General features: G+C 32.8%; 1 protein-coding gene across 1 annotated transcript in view; it reads right to left on the bottom strand.

Annotated features, from left to right (window-relative positions):
* Positions 1-8235: 8235 nt before the first annotated feature.
* Positions 8236-17500, bottom strand: part of LOC137651283 (muscle-specific protein 20-like) — an 87217-nt gene continuing 77952 nt past the window's right edge. The window contains exons 3-5 of the mRNA XM_068384550.1: positions 15174-15268; positions 13640-13760; positions 8236-9882 (exon numbers count right to left, since the gene is read on the bottom strand). Coding sequence (XP_068240651.1) covers positions 9691-9882; positions 13640-13760; positions 15174-15268 — 408 coding nt within the window. The 3' untranslated portion in view covers positions 8236-9690. The remainder of the gene's footprint in view (positions 9883-13639; positions 13761-15173; positions 15269-17500) is intronic.

Here is a 17500-nt window from a genome sequence, read left to right as displayed (position 1 = left end):
ATCCATTGTTATAAAGTAGTTTTTTAATATACGTCAGTTCCTTATGAATGTTGAGGTAATTAGAGCAAAGGTTATACGCTCTATAAGTGAGAGTACAGATAAGATTTCTCTTATATTGTATAGGAATAAAAGAGGAGAATTTAGTGCATAAGCCTGTGAACGTTGGTTTCCTGTAGACAGATGTGTTAAACCCAGTACCAAATTTATGAATGTTGATGTCAAGGAAAGATATTCTACCATCCATTTCCACTTCACTAGTAAAATTTATATTTTGGTGTTTGGAATTCAAATAGTTTAAAAACAATTGGACATGACTTGGGCTACGAAATAATAAAAACGTGTCGTCGACATACCGTCTATAAAAAAGAGGTTTAAAATCAGTAGGGCATTCATTTAACCAGATCTTTTCATAATAGGCAAGAAAGGCATTTGCGAGACTAGGTCCCATAGGGCTACCCATAGCACACCCATCAACCTGTACATAAAACTTTTTATCAAATAAAAACAAACAATCCCTAGCAGACAATCCCAGCAGTTCCTTCATCTCCTTTCTTGTAAAACCATTCACTTGTTCTTCGTCTCCAAATAGCCCTTCCACGCAGATATCTATTGTCTCAGTCAAAGGAATATTAGTGAAAGGAGACTCCACGTCAAAGCTTGCCATTGTACATTTTCCCAAGTTTAAGTTTGAAATTTCTTTAGCAAATGAAAAAGAATCCTTCACTGTATATTCATTCACTGTTATTGGGGCTATTACCGGAACCAAAAATTTAGCTATATTATAATTGTGCGTCCCACAAGCAGACAAAATAGGTCTTAAAGGACAATTATTTTTATGAACCTTTGGCAGTCCGTACATAATTCCTGGCCTAGATCCCGAGCAGTATAGAGATTGGAAAGTTCCGTTTTCAATGACACCATTATTCTTTAATTTCCTTAGGAACCTGTTAACCTTATCTTCATATTTCAGAAGATACGAGAAAGTATCAGATGTTAACGGAGCAAATTTTGACCTGTTATTTAAAATGTCCACCATCTTCCCAACATAAGTATCTTTATCTAATAGTACAACACCATTGCCCTTGTCAGGTCTAGTTATTACAAGATCATCGTTATTTGACAAGTTCTTAAGAATTCCAATAGTTTCCTTGTCTGAATATTTGTTGTTGTTGAATGGATTAAAAGAATAAAATGACCAGTTAGCCAAATTGAATTGTGTATAATTTTATTTCATGTGAGTTTATAGCGCTGGCGCTTTGATCTTTTATTTTGTATTTAGATTGATTTTATAGTTTTATGTTAATTTCTTATTTTATTTCATAAAGTTTTTGTATGTTCATTTTAAATTTTCTGTTTTAAATATTCATCATACTATGTTTTAACTTATACAATGTATCCTATTTTAGGCTCTGATGATGGAAATAGATTTTCCGAAAGCTAAGCAATAAAGATGTACATCATAACCCTGGTACTATTATTCGTATTGAAACTCCGCTTTCCACGGAATAAATCAATAGCTGATATATATATATATATATATATATATATATATATATCTATTAACATACTTTTTTTTACTGTTACAGTAGTTTTTCTTCCTCTTCTTCATAAAACAGAATTGCCGCAGAGAAAGGACCGAAGCTCTTTTGAAGAATCCATCCCCAGCAAGCAAAGAGACACCAGCCAGCGATTCGTTTTCAGGCAGTGAACTACCAAACAACAACAAACAAACGAATAGACAAAGCACTCACCAACAAAAACAAAATGCCAAATAAACAAACAAAGACGAGGCCTGGAAAAGAAACGAGGAATTAATTCTTGTGTCTCGCGAGAATGAGAAGCCACGAGTAACTTTTAATAATGATTGGAGAAGGAGTTGCGCCTTCACTTTAATTACTTTTCAGCCGGGCATTAGCATTTACAGAGAGGCGTTGATTATTTCATTTGTTTCCCCCCGAGAGTCTTATAACTCTCCGCAGAAAGAAGTGTTGGGAGATTTTCCTTTCTCCTCGCCGCGTCTTCGGAGTGGATGACTTTCCGTATTCCATTTTTCGGATTAATAGGTATTAGAGGATGTTTTGGAATTGTAAAAGCGATTGTGATAATTCCGTGTTTTTTAGATTTTGTAATATCTTTAGTTTCAAGAGATTCTGGCAAAGGAAATATGTGGATTCTACTGTTAAAATCTTTACAGTTTTGAAAAATTAAGTAAAACTACTGAATCTTATTGATGATACTGATACACTACCCTGAGGCACACCAAATATCATATTCCTATACTTACTATGGTGCCCATCAACAACAACTCTATGGGATCTATTTCTTAAAAATTCAATAATGATGCTAAGTAAAGACCCACCCACGTCCAACAGTTGAGTTTGAAAACAAGACTTTCAACCTGTCTTAAAATTATCTATCTGGACATGTAAATCTGAATGTACTATGAATACAAAAAACAATTCCAGTCTTAACTAGTGCGACTTTACTCCCCTTCTTCCGATTAATTTATACAAACAAACAGTTAAGTGTAGTGTCTGGGTAAATTTATCAAATTAATGTCGCTATGACAACACATGCCTCTTATTTAGTAAATGTAGTATTTTTCTTTGTTAATTTATCAGCTTTATCTCGTGATGGGTGAGGGAGACATTTTTCATTAACGTGAAAAAATGAGTCAATTTCTTTCTCATATATATCGGATGAAAGGCGATGACGTTAGAATTTGGCTTTTAACCAAGCTACTTGTTTATTAGAAGTGTTTAAACCTTGATATAATAAATCTGTGTATGTATGCATGTATGTATGTATGTATGGATGTATGTATGTCAGTATGTTGTTTGCGTTTGCACACGCACACACATACACACATACACACACACACACACATATATATATATATATATATATAGTTCATCATCATCATCATCATTATCTCATCCTACGTCTATTGACGCAAAGGGCCTCAGTTAGATTTTTTCAGTCGTCTCTATCTTGAACTTTTAAATCAATCTACGCCATTCATCATTCCTACTTCACACTTCATAGTCCTCAGCCATTTTTATTATTATTATTATTATTATTATTATTATTATTATTATTATTACTAGCTAAGCTACAACCTTAGTTGGAAAAGCAAGATGGTATAAGACCAAGGGCATGAGTCATATGATGGAGAAGCCCTCCTGGACGGTGCAGTCTTGGAAGATCTGAATGCAAAGAATGGTCAGAATTATAAAGACACTTATACAAAATGCGCAAAGAACTAACTGAACTATGGTGGCAGAGCTTAATATCAGTTAAGGAATAAGGAATTTCATCGACTGCAAGATTTGTCTAACAAATTGAGAGGAGATTCAGCGGCTGAAGACCAGACAGGAGAACAATACTCGAAGTATGGTAGAATGATAAAATTTAAAGAAATCCCTTAGGTTAGGTTGATCACCAAAAAACTTAAAAGACTCTCATTATGTCACTTTTGTACAATTTAAAGACAAAACAGACCAGAATCGTCTCTCAAAAGCAGATTTACAACCACGAATAACACCTATAAATCTAAATGAGTTGTATACAGTAAAAGAGATATTGTCAATGATAAATAAGGATATTGAGAAAACGCAGTCCTTGACCTTGACAATAAAACTTTGATTTATGCTAGGGTTCAGCTTCATTCCCACATAATTTGCGCTGTGTACTAATTTGAGTTATTTCGCTAATAAGGGACTCAGCAACCTCAGGTCTTTATAAGCAGAATTGATGTAAAGAAAGTAGCATCATCTGCATATGCAACACGTTAAACCGCATATCCTTTGCATATACTATGGAAAGTAATGGGCCGGAAACACTACTCTAGGCACCACTAGATTTAAATTATTTTATTGCCACTATGGTATATATACATATTAGATATGTATGTATGTATATGTACACACAAATTTATATATGTATGTATATATATATATATATATATCTATATGATATAATTACACACACACACACATATATATATATATATACACACACGTATATATATATATATATACACACGTATATATGTATATATATATATATATATATGTGTGTGTGTGTGTGTGTGTGTTTGTGTGCGTGTGTGTGTGTGTGTTTGCGCACACGCGTGCGTGTTTGTGTCAATCAATTAAAATAGCTATCAAATACAAAATGAAATTAGAAATATATAAAGATTCATGTAATTCATATCCTTAATTGAAAAGAAAGCTAAATTGATATTGAAACGACATCACCTGTAATTACCTATTAAAAGAGGAGATAATATCATAACTGACGCTTAATGTGAGTCAAATTAACGCTAATGGGATTTAAATGTGTGTTAGCAGAGAGAGAGAGAGAGAGAGAGAGAGAGAGAGAGAGAGAGAGAGAGAGAGAGATTTAACGACACAATAATTCATTGTAACAGGCAAAGCCTTTTCATGCTAATGTATTTTATTGGAAGTAAGGTAGATTGATGGTCAACAAGCAATAGATGCCAGTTAATGAGTGAAAATGGATGAGTAATATGCATAAATGTAAGAGTTATATATGAATAAATACATATATATATGGAGAGTTGTATGTTTAGGCCTACTTCTGTGTTTAAATGTAAGCGTTACTTTAATTGTGCCCATTAATTTTTGCAAATTTTTCTGAATATGAAGAAGTTACTATTTATGCCTAGAAATACGACTAAGAAACATTTTCTAGCTTTATCGGCAAAAATATTCCTACATGGCAACTCATCCTTCTTGCAGCTGTGCGAGGCAGAGGTATAGATATAACTTTATGGGGATATCGCTAAGCCTATATCATAGATATATTCTATTACCTTTTAGGCTTCGATCCAAATATACCTCTCATGTTCTCTAAAGGTTTTTATATATATATAGGATACATACCTATAGGTTTACTTTTCAGTATTTACAGAAGGTAGTATATTGAGGTATTTCTTCATTCGTTAAATTATATTACTGTAGTCATATGATAGTTTTATTTAACACTAATTACTTAAATATTTAATATAATTATAAGTTAAGAACGTTTGTACAATAAAATTTATTGCATATATATTTATTAATTGATTTAATTTGTATTGAGCTGATTTATAACTATGTAAAACAATGTAGTTCATATTAGTATTTTGTAAAGAATAATTACGTATATAATGTAAATTGCTAAGATGTAATTGTATTTTTATAATAAAAGATAAAAAAAAGTACATTTATAGGTATTTGGGATTTGTTAGAAAGTCCAAAAGAAGTTATATAAAAGTTATGCCTTTGATTATGAAACATATTTATCTAAAGGAAGTTTTCATTAAACTATTGCTGAAAGTAAAGCGTTAATACATACATATATGCATACATACCCACCTATATACATACATGCATACATACATACATACATATATATATATATATATATATATATACACACACACATATATATATATATATATATAAATATATATATATATATATATATGTATATATACACACACACACACACACACACACATATATATATATATATATATATGTGTGTGTGAATATGCGTGCTGGTGTTTAAAAAAAGTAACAATAAAAATAATAATAAGGAAATTCTGAATATTTACCAATTATGACAATGACGATATTAATAATAAGATGCTGAAAGCTTGCTTAAAATCTTAGTCTTGATATTCAATAAGTAATAAACAAACAATTTAACATATAAACAAAACTGATAAAATAACAAACCTATAAGTAAAAGAGTAAGGGAATCTACCAATTGTTCATTCGGATGTCGAAGCAGATAAATTCATCTAATATAAACAAACTGTTAGTGATTAGACCGGATATGGTTTGGGTGATTTGGAAAGTGTCTCTACAGTTTTTGAATAGTTTGATCTTCGAGTATTGAAGGTGACGTCTTGGAAACGAGTGGGAATCTACTTTGAGATAGTGAGGGTTATACTCCCTCTAAATCTACGACCCACGTCAGTCGACCAGATTCCACATAGGGTCCCGGGATGGAACAAGTGGGATCCAATTTGAGAGCCTATGCACTCATGTACACGTACACGCACGTGCACACACATGCACACATATGCACACATATTTACTTTTATTCTATGTATATGCAAACAAAAATACAGTATATACTTATATATATATATATATATATATGTATATATATATATATATATATATACATATATATATATATATATATATATATACATACACGCATACACACACACACACACACATATATATATATATATATATATATATATATGTATATATATACATACTTACACACAAACATAATATACTACATAGATATTAGCAATAAAAGTCTTTAGCCTCTGTTAAGGAAACAGCTGTTCACCACACCTGGGATCACATCTGCTAATGAATACAGCGTTCTGGTTATTCCATTTAATCAGCATTCCTCCTTCTCTGGTTCTTCAAATATTCTACAGAATAGAAATTTATTTTGTTGATTCTTAGTTTTTTTGTTTTCCCGAATCACCACTTTCGATTTATCTATAAAATCGTCAATAACCCAAACCACAAATGTACTGTCAATCATGTATAATTTTTATACGTGATTGATTTAACTGTTATCATCAGTGAACAGGTGGTTTTAAATTGATATAATCAGACAATTTAGTTTCGTGATAAATCAATGACAAAAGATTAACGTAAATAATGCATCTTATGTTTTATATGTACTTTCTAGTTGTTCAAGTATCACATACTGAACCGCAACATGGTGATGCATATTTTACATCTAATTTTGTTTCATGCACTTTGTGTTCTTTTTGGTATATTACTTCTGCCCACTATAATTAGTCAACCAAAAAATACCAGATTCAGTGCGTGTGTCGTGGTCTTAATCCTGTTTTATAACTAGTTATGGAATGAGAAATATCTTCTTTATAACGATTTGGTGTATTGTGGGATTTGTTTAAAGATCCCGCTATTATTACTAGCTAAGCTACAACCCTACCTGGAACACCAAGATACTATAAGCCTAAGGGTTCCAACAGGGAAAATAGCCCGGTGAAGAAACGAAATGGGGAAAAAGATAGAATAGTGTGTCTGAGTGTACCCTTAAGCAAGAAACTCTAACCCAAGACCAGGGTACAAAGGCTTTGTCACTACCTAAGAATTAGAGAAGAATGTTTTAATTTTGCATTGTCTTTCTCCCAGAAGACCTGCTTACCATAGCTAAAGTCTCTTCTACCTACCTTTACCAAGTGGAAAGTAGCCCTTGAACATCTATAGTGTGGTAATTAACCCGTTGAGTGTTGTCAGGTGTATAAGGAAAGAGGGCATGTGTAAAGAATATACCAAACTATTCGATGTATGTGTAGGCAAATAAAAAGAAATATAAGCCGTAACCAGAGAGGGATCCAATGTAGTACTTTGTAGGTAGTATCCTTCTCTCGGGTTACGGTTCCCTTTCCTTGACTACATATACACCGAATAGTCTGGCCTATTCGTTACATATTCTCCTCTGTCCTCATACACCTGACAACTCCGAGATTACCAAACAATTCTTCTTCCCCTAAGAGGTTAACTACTGCACTGTAATTGTTCAGTGGCTACTTTCCTCTTGGTAAGGGTAGAAGAGACTTTAGCTATGGTAAGCAGCTTTTCTAGGAGGACACTAAAAAATCAAACCATTGCTCTCTTTAGCAGTGCCACTCTCTTGGTTTAGAGTTCTCTTTCTTGAGGATACACTCGGGGTCACTATTCTATCTAATTTCTCTTCTTCTCGTGTTGTTTAAGATTTTCTAGTTTATATAGGAAATATCTATTTCAATGTCGTTACTATTTTCCCTGTTGGGGTCCCTGGGCTTATAGCATCCTGCTTTTCCAACTATGGTTGTAGCTTAGCAAGTAATGATAATAATAATAATACTACCTGACGGGACAAAGGGCCCAATAACTCTCGCGGTAGTATCCCAACGGGTGGCTTTGCCTTGGCCGACCTACTACCTCCATTAAAGGTCTTCAAGATGGATGAAAATTATCTCATTTGTTACAATATCTAGGTAAGAGAGTGACGTTTGGTGTAAAGATCCAGCCTATTTGGAATGACTGATTGAATCAACTTACAGATTTCTACATTCTGTGAAGTAATGCAATGTAATTTGCTCTATGTACCTTGGTTGAAGTTTGACAATGAAAATATTTTCGTGATTGGTAATTAGGAAAAATAAAAATACAGGTATATTTTAGAATTTATTTATTGATATAATATCCATGATGACTTCAGTTCAGGGAGTGTTGGGTCTTAGAGGAGCAATCAGTTTATATATATCTTTATATAGGTAACGATTTCAATGGGCAATTTACCAAATTCAGATGGTGACTGAGTATTGCAAATACAGAAGATCCGAATTCTTTTTCTGATTTCTGTAGTCTAATAAATGAAACTAAGTTAGAGGGTAAATAAACATATTGAATGATAATCTTTGTTAATATGTTTGTAATCAAGTGTTAAAAAGATGATAAGTGGAGTTTTAAGACACCAGTGTCAATGGGATCAATATAGCAATGGGTACAGCAGTAAGAATGGGTCAATAGTTGCTAATTGAAGGTGATGACTTTTTCGTATCATATGATTATTAGTTTATTGCCTTAAATATGAATCTAACGTGGCCAAGTTTTTACTTGGTAGGCCTAATGAAATTTTACTTTTACTTTTTCACATATAAATGAAGCTTTGTCCAGACTTTAGGGGTCATAAACAGGAGTTTAATTCAACAGAGGTTGTTAGGTCTACAGTGCTAAACACTGCATTAAGCTGAACTAATTCATGTGAATTTTGCTCAATTGATTACAATGAACTTAAATAAATCAATTCAACATAATTTAACTAAATTAATTCAAATGCATTTAGCTGAATTAATTCAAAGGAATTTAGCTGAATCAGCTAAATTGGACTAGTGTTAGACATCAAAATTCCTCGTTGAAGCAAATGGTGACTATTGGGTGATTATTTTTTAATGGTTATTGCTTTAATTGGACATAGCTGATTATTATGAGATATAAATTGTAGCTAATCATTACTCTCAAGAATGGTTACTAACTGAAATAGATCTCTGTCAATTAAATTTGAGCAGGATGTTAAAAACGATTCAAGCCACACTTCCTTTGATAAAGATTTAAGAATCACTGCCACTCGTCTTTTTCTGACAATTTTACATGGATGTTTAGTAAGCTTAAGGCATTTAGCTATAATTAGTGAACAGGTGAAGCATTTTAGTCTTCGTAATAGAGATTAGTTCAGAGGAAAATTAGATTTGATTTCAAACACGTAAAACGAGCACGCTTCCATTAATGGGCAAATTAAAATAAATTACAGATTAATTGTTCATTCTTTAATATCGCAAGACCCAATTTATTTCATTAGGAAAATCATGTTAATGATCCCCTCATTTAGCAGTTTAAAATTTACTTTCATCTGGAATTATTACTTTTTCCAGGTCATCAAAATCATTTGACCTATTCTGACGATGTATGTTAATGACCCCATAAACAAACTGAATGACAGCATAACTTCAAATTAACACATTCTGAAATTAACCTTTGCTTGGAAAGAACAATTTAGACTTTTATTTTCCTCAGGAGGTCATAGAATCTATTTGAACTCTCCCCCTGAAGATGCGTCGCGCCCTTGCGATTACTTTCCGAGGATGACTCTGCGCTGGGCTCCAGTGGTGTCACCGGCCTGGCTGGCGCCCTTGTTGGTACCTGCCTGGAGGCCTATGTGAGCCCTTCCGGCGGCCAGAACTTCCTCGGAGAACTCCCTCTTGTTCTCCTCTGCAGGGCGAGGTCCCAGCCATGGGCCGGGCCATTCGGGGTGCTGGTAGGTCTGCAGGGAGAGATTTAGGTGTTATCAAGTTTTCATTTATTATATCTTATATCTTTTTTCATTGCCTCCAGTTACATTTTATAAAGCACAGCTTTTTCATTGTTTTATTTTACTGGTTTATGGGACTATCTACTGTTTATTTGTTTTCCTATTTGTTTTAAACTAATTTTGAAATAACTATTCTCAGTCATCATAATGAAACAGTAGTTTGATACATCATTTATCATTTATTACATTTGGTTTATTTCCATTGACTCCCTTTTTTGTATTTTATATTTTTTTTCTTTCCTGTTTTTGATTGAAACCCTTTTCAGGAACCACTGACAAGAATGATTAAACAATTAGGAATTTGACGAGGCATCTTAGTAGTACTGTTAGGAACCGGTAAAAAATCAAGCAATTTACGGTTCAGTTGTTACGGGACACAGCAGTGCACTAATTAACTGTTAAAAGATCCGTTAGTGCATAAATTAACTGTTATTGACTCAGGCAGTGGATTAAGTAACTATTTTTTTTGGATCAGGAAGGGGGCTAATTAACTCTTATTGGATCAGACAGTGCTCTAATTAACTGTTAAGGGATCTGACAGTTCATAAATTAGCTGTTATTAAATCAGAAAGCGGACTAATTAACCTTTTTAGGAGCAGGCAGGGGACAAATTAACTCTTATTGGACCAGGCACTGCTCTAATTAACTATAAAGGGATCCGACAGTTCAGAAATTAGCTGTTATTGGATCAGGCAGTGACTAATTAACGGCTGTTGGGTTAGGAAGTGTACTAATAAACTGTCATCGGACTTGGTAGCGCACCAATCAACTGTTATTGTATTAGACAATGTGCTGAATAACTGTTTTTGGATCAGGCAGTGGACTTATTAACTCACATTGAATCAGACAACGCTCTAATTAACTATTACTGGATCGGGCAGTAGACTTACAAACTGCTATTGAATCAGGCAGTTGACTAATTAACTGTCATTGAATCAGGTAGTTAACTGATTAACTGTAATTGGATCACACTGTGCACTAATCAACCGTTATTGGATTAGGCAGTTCACTAATTCACTGTTATTAGATTAGGCAGAGTACTCATCAACCGTTATTGGATTAGGCAGTTCACCAATTAACTATTATTTGATTAGGCAGTGTACTCATCAATCGTTATTGGATTAGGCAGTTCACCAATTAACTATTATTTGATTAGGCAGAGTACTCATCAACCGTTATTGGATTAGGCAGTTCACCAATTAACTATTATTTGATTAGGCAGTGTACTCATCAACCGTTATTGGATTAGGCAGTTCACCAGTTAACTATTATTAGATTAGGCAGTGTACTCATCAACCGTTATTGGATTAGGCAGTTCACCAGTTAACTATTATTAGATTAGGCAGTGTACTCATCAACCGTTATTGGATTAGGCAGTTCACCAGTTAACTATTATTAGATTAGGCAGTGTACTCATCAACCGTTATTGGATTAGGCAGTTCACCAGTTAACTATTATTAGATTAGGCAGAGTACTCATCAACCGTTATTGGATTAGGCAGTTCACCAGTTAACTATTATTAGATTAGGCAGTGTACTCATCAACCGTTATTGGATTAGGCAGTTCACCAGTTAACTATTATTAGATTAGGCAGTGTACTCATCAACCGTTATTGGATTAGGCAGTTCACCAGTTAACTATTATTAGATTAGGCAGTGTACTCATCAACCGTTATTGGATTAGGCAGTTCACCAGTTAACTATTATTAGATTAGGCAGTGTACTCATCAACCGTTATTGGATTAGGCAGTTCACCAGTTAACTATTATTAGATTAGGCAGTGTACTCATCAACCGTTATTGGATTAGGCAGTTCACCAGTTAACTATTATTAGATTAGGCAGTGTACTCATCAACCGTTATTGGATTAGGCAGTTCACCAGTTAACTATTATTAGATTAGGCAGTGTACTCATCAACCGTTATTGGATTAGGCAGTTCACCAATTAACTATTATTTGATTAGGCAGTGTACTCATCAACCGTTATTGGATTAGGCAGTTCACCAGTTAACTATTATTTGATTAGGCAGTGTACTCATCAACCGTTATTGGATTAGGCAGTTCACCAGTTAACTATTATTAAATTAGGCAGTGTACTCATCAACTGTTACTGGATTAGGCAGTTCACCAATTAACTATTATTAGATTAGGCAGTGTACTCATCAACCGTTACTGGATTAGGCAGTTCACCAATTAACTATTATTAGATTAGGCAGTGTACTCATCAACCGTTATTGGATTAGGCGGTTCACTAATTTTCTGTTATTAGATTAGGCAAAGTACTAATCAACCGTTATTGGATTAGCCAGTGAATTATTAAGTCTTACTTGATCAAGCAGCCCTCTTATCAACTGTTATTGGTTCAGGTAGTTCATTAACCAACTATTATTGTATCAGACAGTTAACTAATCAAGTGTTATTGGATCAGTCATTTTACTAATTAACTTTTATTGGATCGGGCAGTTCACTAATTCATTTTTATTGGATCAGGCAGTGGACTAATTAATTATCATCGGATCCAACATATTACCTATTATTTGTTTTAAGGTCTGGCAGAGCACCAGTCAACTATTAGGCTGGGAGCACACTAGCGACTCTGTGGCGCCACAAAGCCACAGCATCGTGTGGCGGGGATGTGGTCTCCCATAGGTTTCCATTGTTTTCAAGTTTTGCCGCGCAAACTAGCGACTGTGGCAAGCGACTGTGGCTCTCTGTCGCTCATCTCCACCACAGGCGTTGCATGGCTTTGAAAACAATGGAAACCTATAGGAGACCACATCCCCGCCACACGATGCTGTGGCTTTGTGGCGCCACAGAGTCGCTAGTATGCTCTCGGCCTTAAGGGATCCAAAATACCCTTTATTTGGAAGTTAGCAGATAAGATGAGTTGCTGTGTAACTATTAAGCGATCTGAAATTCTTTTTATGTAAAGTAGCTGCTGAAAGTAATTGTAATGGACCAGTTACTCTTGAACCTTTCTTCAAAGACATACAATTTGAAATCCTTCAAAGGCTAAGGAATTATTTCATGCAATGTCATATTCTAATATTGTTACATAAATCGAGTCCTAAGATACTTATGACCGAAATAAATGGAAATGAATTAGTCATTTTTTCAGCTCAGTGTCGAGTCGTCTCGATAGCATTGAATAAACAAATAGAGTAATAAGTAAGCAAATGCAAAAACTACAGAGAGGTATTCAAAAACAGATAATATTATAATATGAAAACAAGCAGATTTGCAAACACGATGAATAGATAACTGAATAGCTAAGTAAATAAAGAATATGTGAACACATGAAAAATCAATAAAATAAAATAAAGAATTAATAAGTAAAAATAAAAAATAAGTAAACCAGAGAATGATCAGTATGGCAAACGCATTAAACAAAAAGCTAAATAAGAAATTCAAACATACTTTGTAAATGCATGATATATTTATGATTTAAGAAAAAACAGTTAGAAATAGAAGGGGTTAAACCAAAGGATAACTAGTCTAGCAAAAATATAAGCAAATGAATAATGAATATGTAAATGATTAAAAAATCTATGGATTAAAAAAAATAACAAATAAATAGATAAGCATGAAAAGAAGTGAACCTGAGACTAATTAATTTAGCAAACAATACAAATAAAAAAAGTCCATTTAAAACTGAAAAATCAAATGAAAAACTAAAATGAATAGAAGCGAGCGAAGACACCACCAACCAACCGTGCGTCCGAGAGCGTGGATTGCGTTCACCACAGTTCCAATGTCCTTTCTTTCATACAGGTCAGCGGTCTGAAACATGTCCACAATGGGCACTCCGTATTTCCTCATGGCCTCGGAAAACCTGTTGATGGGGAACAGCTCTTACAGGGATTTACAGGTTGAGTTACAGGTAGATTTGTTACGGGTAGATTTTTTCCCTATTGAAAAGTAGCGCTGCGTGAAACAGGGCATCGTGGAGTCGACTCTGTCTGGGTGTTGTGCAGTAGGGGAAATAGGGTTGGTGTACAGGGGACTGGTAGGGGAGGGTTAGGGATCTATATATGTATGTGTGTATAGTAAATATATACATATATATATATATATATATATATATATATATATATATATATATATATATATTGAATTAATCTACATGCAATATATATGTGGGTATATATCTACTTATCTACATATAGTTCTGTATATAGATCGATACACACACACACACACACACACACACACACACACATATATATATATATATATATATATATATATATATATATATATATATATATATATATATATATATTTGTGTGTGTGTCTGTGTGCGTTTGTGTTTTGGTTCATGTGCGCGTATACGCCTATTTGTGTGTGTGTGAATTTTGTCATCCTTTTCTCTTGAGTTTTTTTATTATACATTCCAAAATTATTCCACAAATATTCTTCCATATCTAATTTACTATTTTACTTTACTGTGATATACACCAAAAGGAAGAATCTTAAGCGATTTACCAACAGAGGAAAATGTACCTGAAAAAAAAAAAGACACAATATGATGGTCATTATGAATTTGATTGAAATGTAATGAGCGAGTTTATTTAATTTGCTAAGATGGACTGTTTAAAATGTTATGGAAGTTTATGTCTTTCTTTAAAAGATCATCCACAAATCGGTGGCTGAAGTTTGGAAGTAAAACTAAAGTTGAGTCTTTTGTTTTCTTCGAAACACTTTTATGCTGGGAGAAAATATTCTTTCTCTTTCGAGACATACACACAAATATATGCTTATATATACACACACACATATATATATATATATATATATATATATATATATGTTACACAGATATATATATATATGTATATATATACAGTATATATATATACACACACACACACACACATATATATATATATATATATATATATATATATATATATATATATATATATCTACACACACACACACACATATATATATATATATATATATATATATATATATATATATATATATCTATATATGTATATATATATATATATAAATATCTATATATATTTATATATACATATATATATATATATATATATATATATATACATATTCATATACATATACATATGTATATATATCTATATATACACACACATATATATATATATATATATATATATATATATATAGAGAGAGAGAGAGAGAGAGAGAGAGAGAGAGAGAGAGAGGAGAGAGAGAGAGAGAGAGAGAGAGAGAGAGAGATTAAACTTAAACTTACTTGTTGATGTTCTCCATCATCTTGAAGTCTCCACCAGAAGTATTAATTTTGGGAATACATCCTGGACACAACTTGTTCATGAGTCGGCATAGCACCTGCAAGAAGGAGATCACTGTCAGCGAGAGAGAGAGAGAGAGAGAGAGAGAGAGAGAGAGAGAGAGAGAGAGAGAGAGAGAGAGAGAGAGAGAGAGAGAGAGTTGTAACATGGTATTTGACCTGTGTGACTCTACCTGAAGGCAGCTGTTCGCCCCAGTTCATTTTCATTAAAGGCCAATGAGACGTTTAACGCGATCAGAGTATAAACATCTTGGCCTTGGATAAAAGATAAAAAATCTAGAACTTTTCTTTCTAGACTTCTTAATTTATATTAACGCACTTGACTCTTCACTTCATGTTGCAGAGAAGTGAGTCACTTCTGCGATGCATAAATGTCAGACGTGAAGCGCTGGAGATTCGGCGGATTTTACGTAATGGGGATTTAAGTAATGAATTATGAAGAAAAGGGGATTTTTTGATCTGCTTTGTAGTTTGGCAGCTGCTTCATGGTACGGGATATTTGAACAGTCAATTAAAATTATGTTGTACATGCAACAATATTGCAAAGTTGATAATTATTGTAAATGACTTTGGAATGCCTTTCCGCCATTATTTTCAATGTTTATAAAATCCTTCATTTCCTTCAGTCTGGGTTTGTTACAAGCAACAGAAAAAATAAAACATAAAGATATATAATGTAAAAAGGGTTGAACACATTATTATTATTATTATTATTATTATTATTATTATTATTATTATTATTATTATTATTATTTGCTAAGCTAAAACCCTAGTTGGAAAAGCAGGATGCTATAAGCCTTGGGCTCCAACAGGGAAAATAGCCCAGTGAAGAAAGGAAACAAGGAAAAATCCAATATTTCAAGAACAGTAACAGCATTGAAATATAAATATAAACTATAAAAACTTTAACAAAGAAGAGAAAGAGAAATAAGATAGAATAGTGTGCCCGGGTGTACCATCAATTCCAATATGATGTTCTTCATGCATCAATCCTTATATTACAAAGTTGCTAATTCTTGTGACTGACTTTGGAACTTCCTTTCTACTAATGTTTTCTTTGTGTGTAAAATTCTCAAATTCCTTCATTTTAGATGGGACTGGGCTAGAGTTCTCTCGTCTGAGGGTACGCTCGGGCATGCTATTCTATTTTATTTCTCTACCTCTTATTTTGTTAAAGTTTTTTATAGTTATATAGGAGATATTTATGTTAATGTTACTGTTCTTAAGCTATAATTTTCCTTGTTTCCTTTCCTCACTAGGCTATTTTCCTAGTTGGCGCCCTTAGGCTTATATCACTCTGATTTTTGAACTAGGGTTGTAGCTTAGAAATGAATAATAATAATAATAATAACAACAACAACAACAGCAATAATAATAATAATAATAATAACAACAACAACAACAACAACAACAACAATAATAATAATAATAATAATAATAATGATATTAATAATAACAACAACAATAATAATAATAATAATAATAATAATAATAATAATAATAATAATAATAATAAAAATAATAGCAAAAATAGAAAATTTTAGAATATGAAATAGAACAAATTGAACAAATAAATTCATATAAAAAAATGAGAAACTGTATGTAAGATAGATGTGAATGGCGAGGTATATGTAAGAGGGCCGATGTGATGTTGATGACCATCCTATATAGATCTATTGATTATCAAATAATGTTGATTTTTTCTGTAATTAAAAGATCTATAAGGCGATATTTATTTTATAATTTTGAGTCATCCATTGGGCCTATCCGAGGAATCGGCTTGTTGTTAAAATCATGTTTAAGTAGTTATGCATCATGAGTATAAATATCAACATTATATACATATCCAATCATTACTTCATAAAACTAATATTTCCATTATTGCTTACATTGAATATTATAATTCAATTTCTACCCTAAATGTTTTATCCTGACATTTTGATATTCCATAAAGTAAATAATTTAAATTCACTACTTCCTCTTACACTGGCAAGAAAGTTAAGCTTTCTAATTTTAGAATTAAGTCGATTTGCAACATAAATAATGATGCACCTGTTGCAATCTACATCCTTCAGATATTTTATGTAACAGAACTGAATTATTCATTAAAATATTTGAGAGATTTGTCAAGGGTTTACCCTACTAAGAATATTTTGTGCCTGGCGTTTGGCGTCAGCTGAATTTTGGACAGCTAATCGGGAATATGAACGTAAAATTGCATTATATCAGAATTTATTTGCAATGCAATAATCTTGCAATAAATAGGGAGG

The sequence above is a fragment of the Palaemon carinicauda genome, chromosome 12 (assembly GCF_036898095.1).
Source record: "Palaemon carinicauda isolate YSFRI2023 chromosome 12, ASM3689809v2, whole genome shotgun sequence".
Taxonomy (NCBI): Eukaryota; Metazoa; Arthropoda; class Malacostraca; order Decapoda; family Palaemonidae; genus Palaemon; species Palaemon carinicauda.
This window is presented reverse-complemented; position numbering and strand designations above follow the sequence as displayed.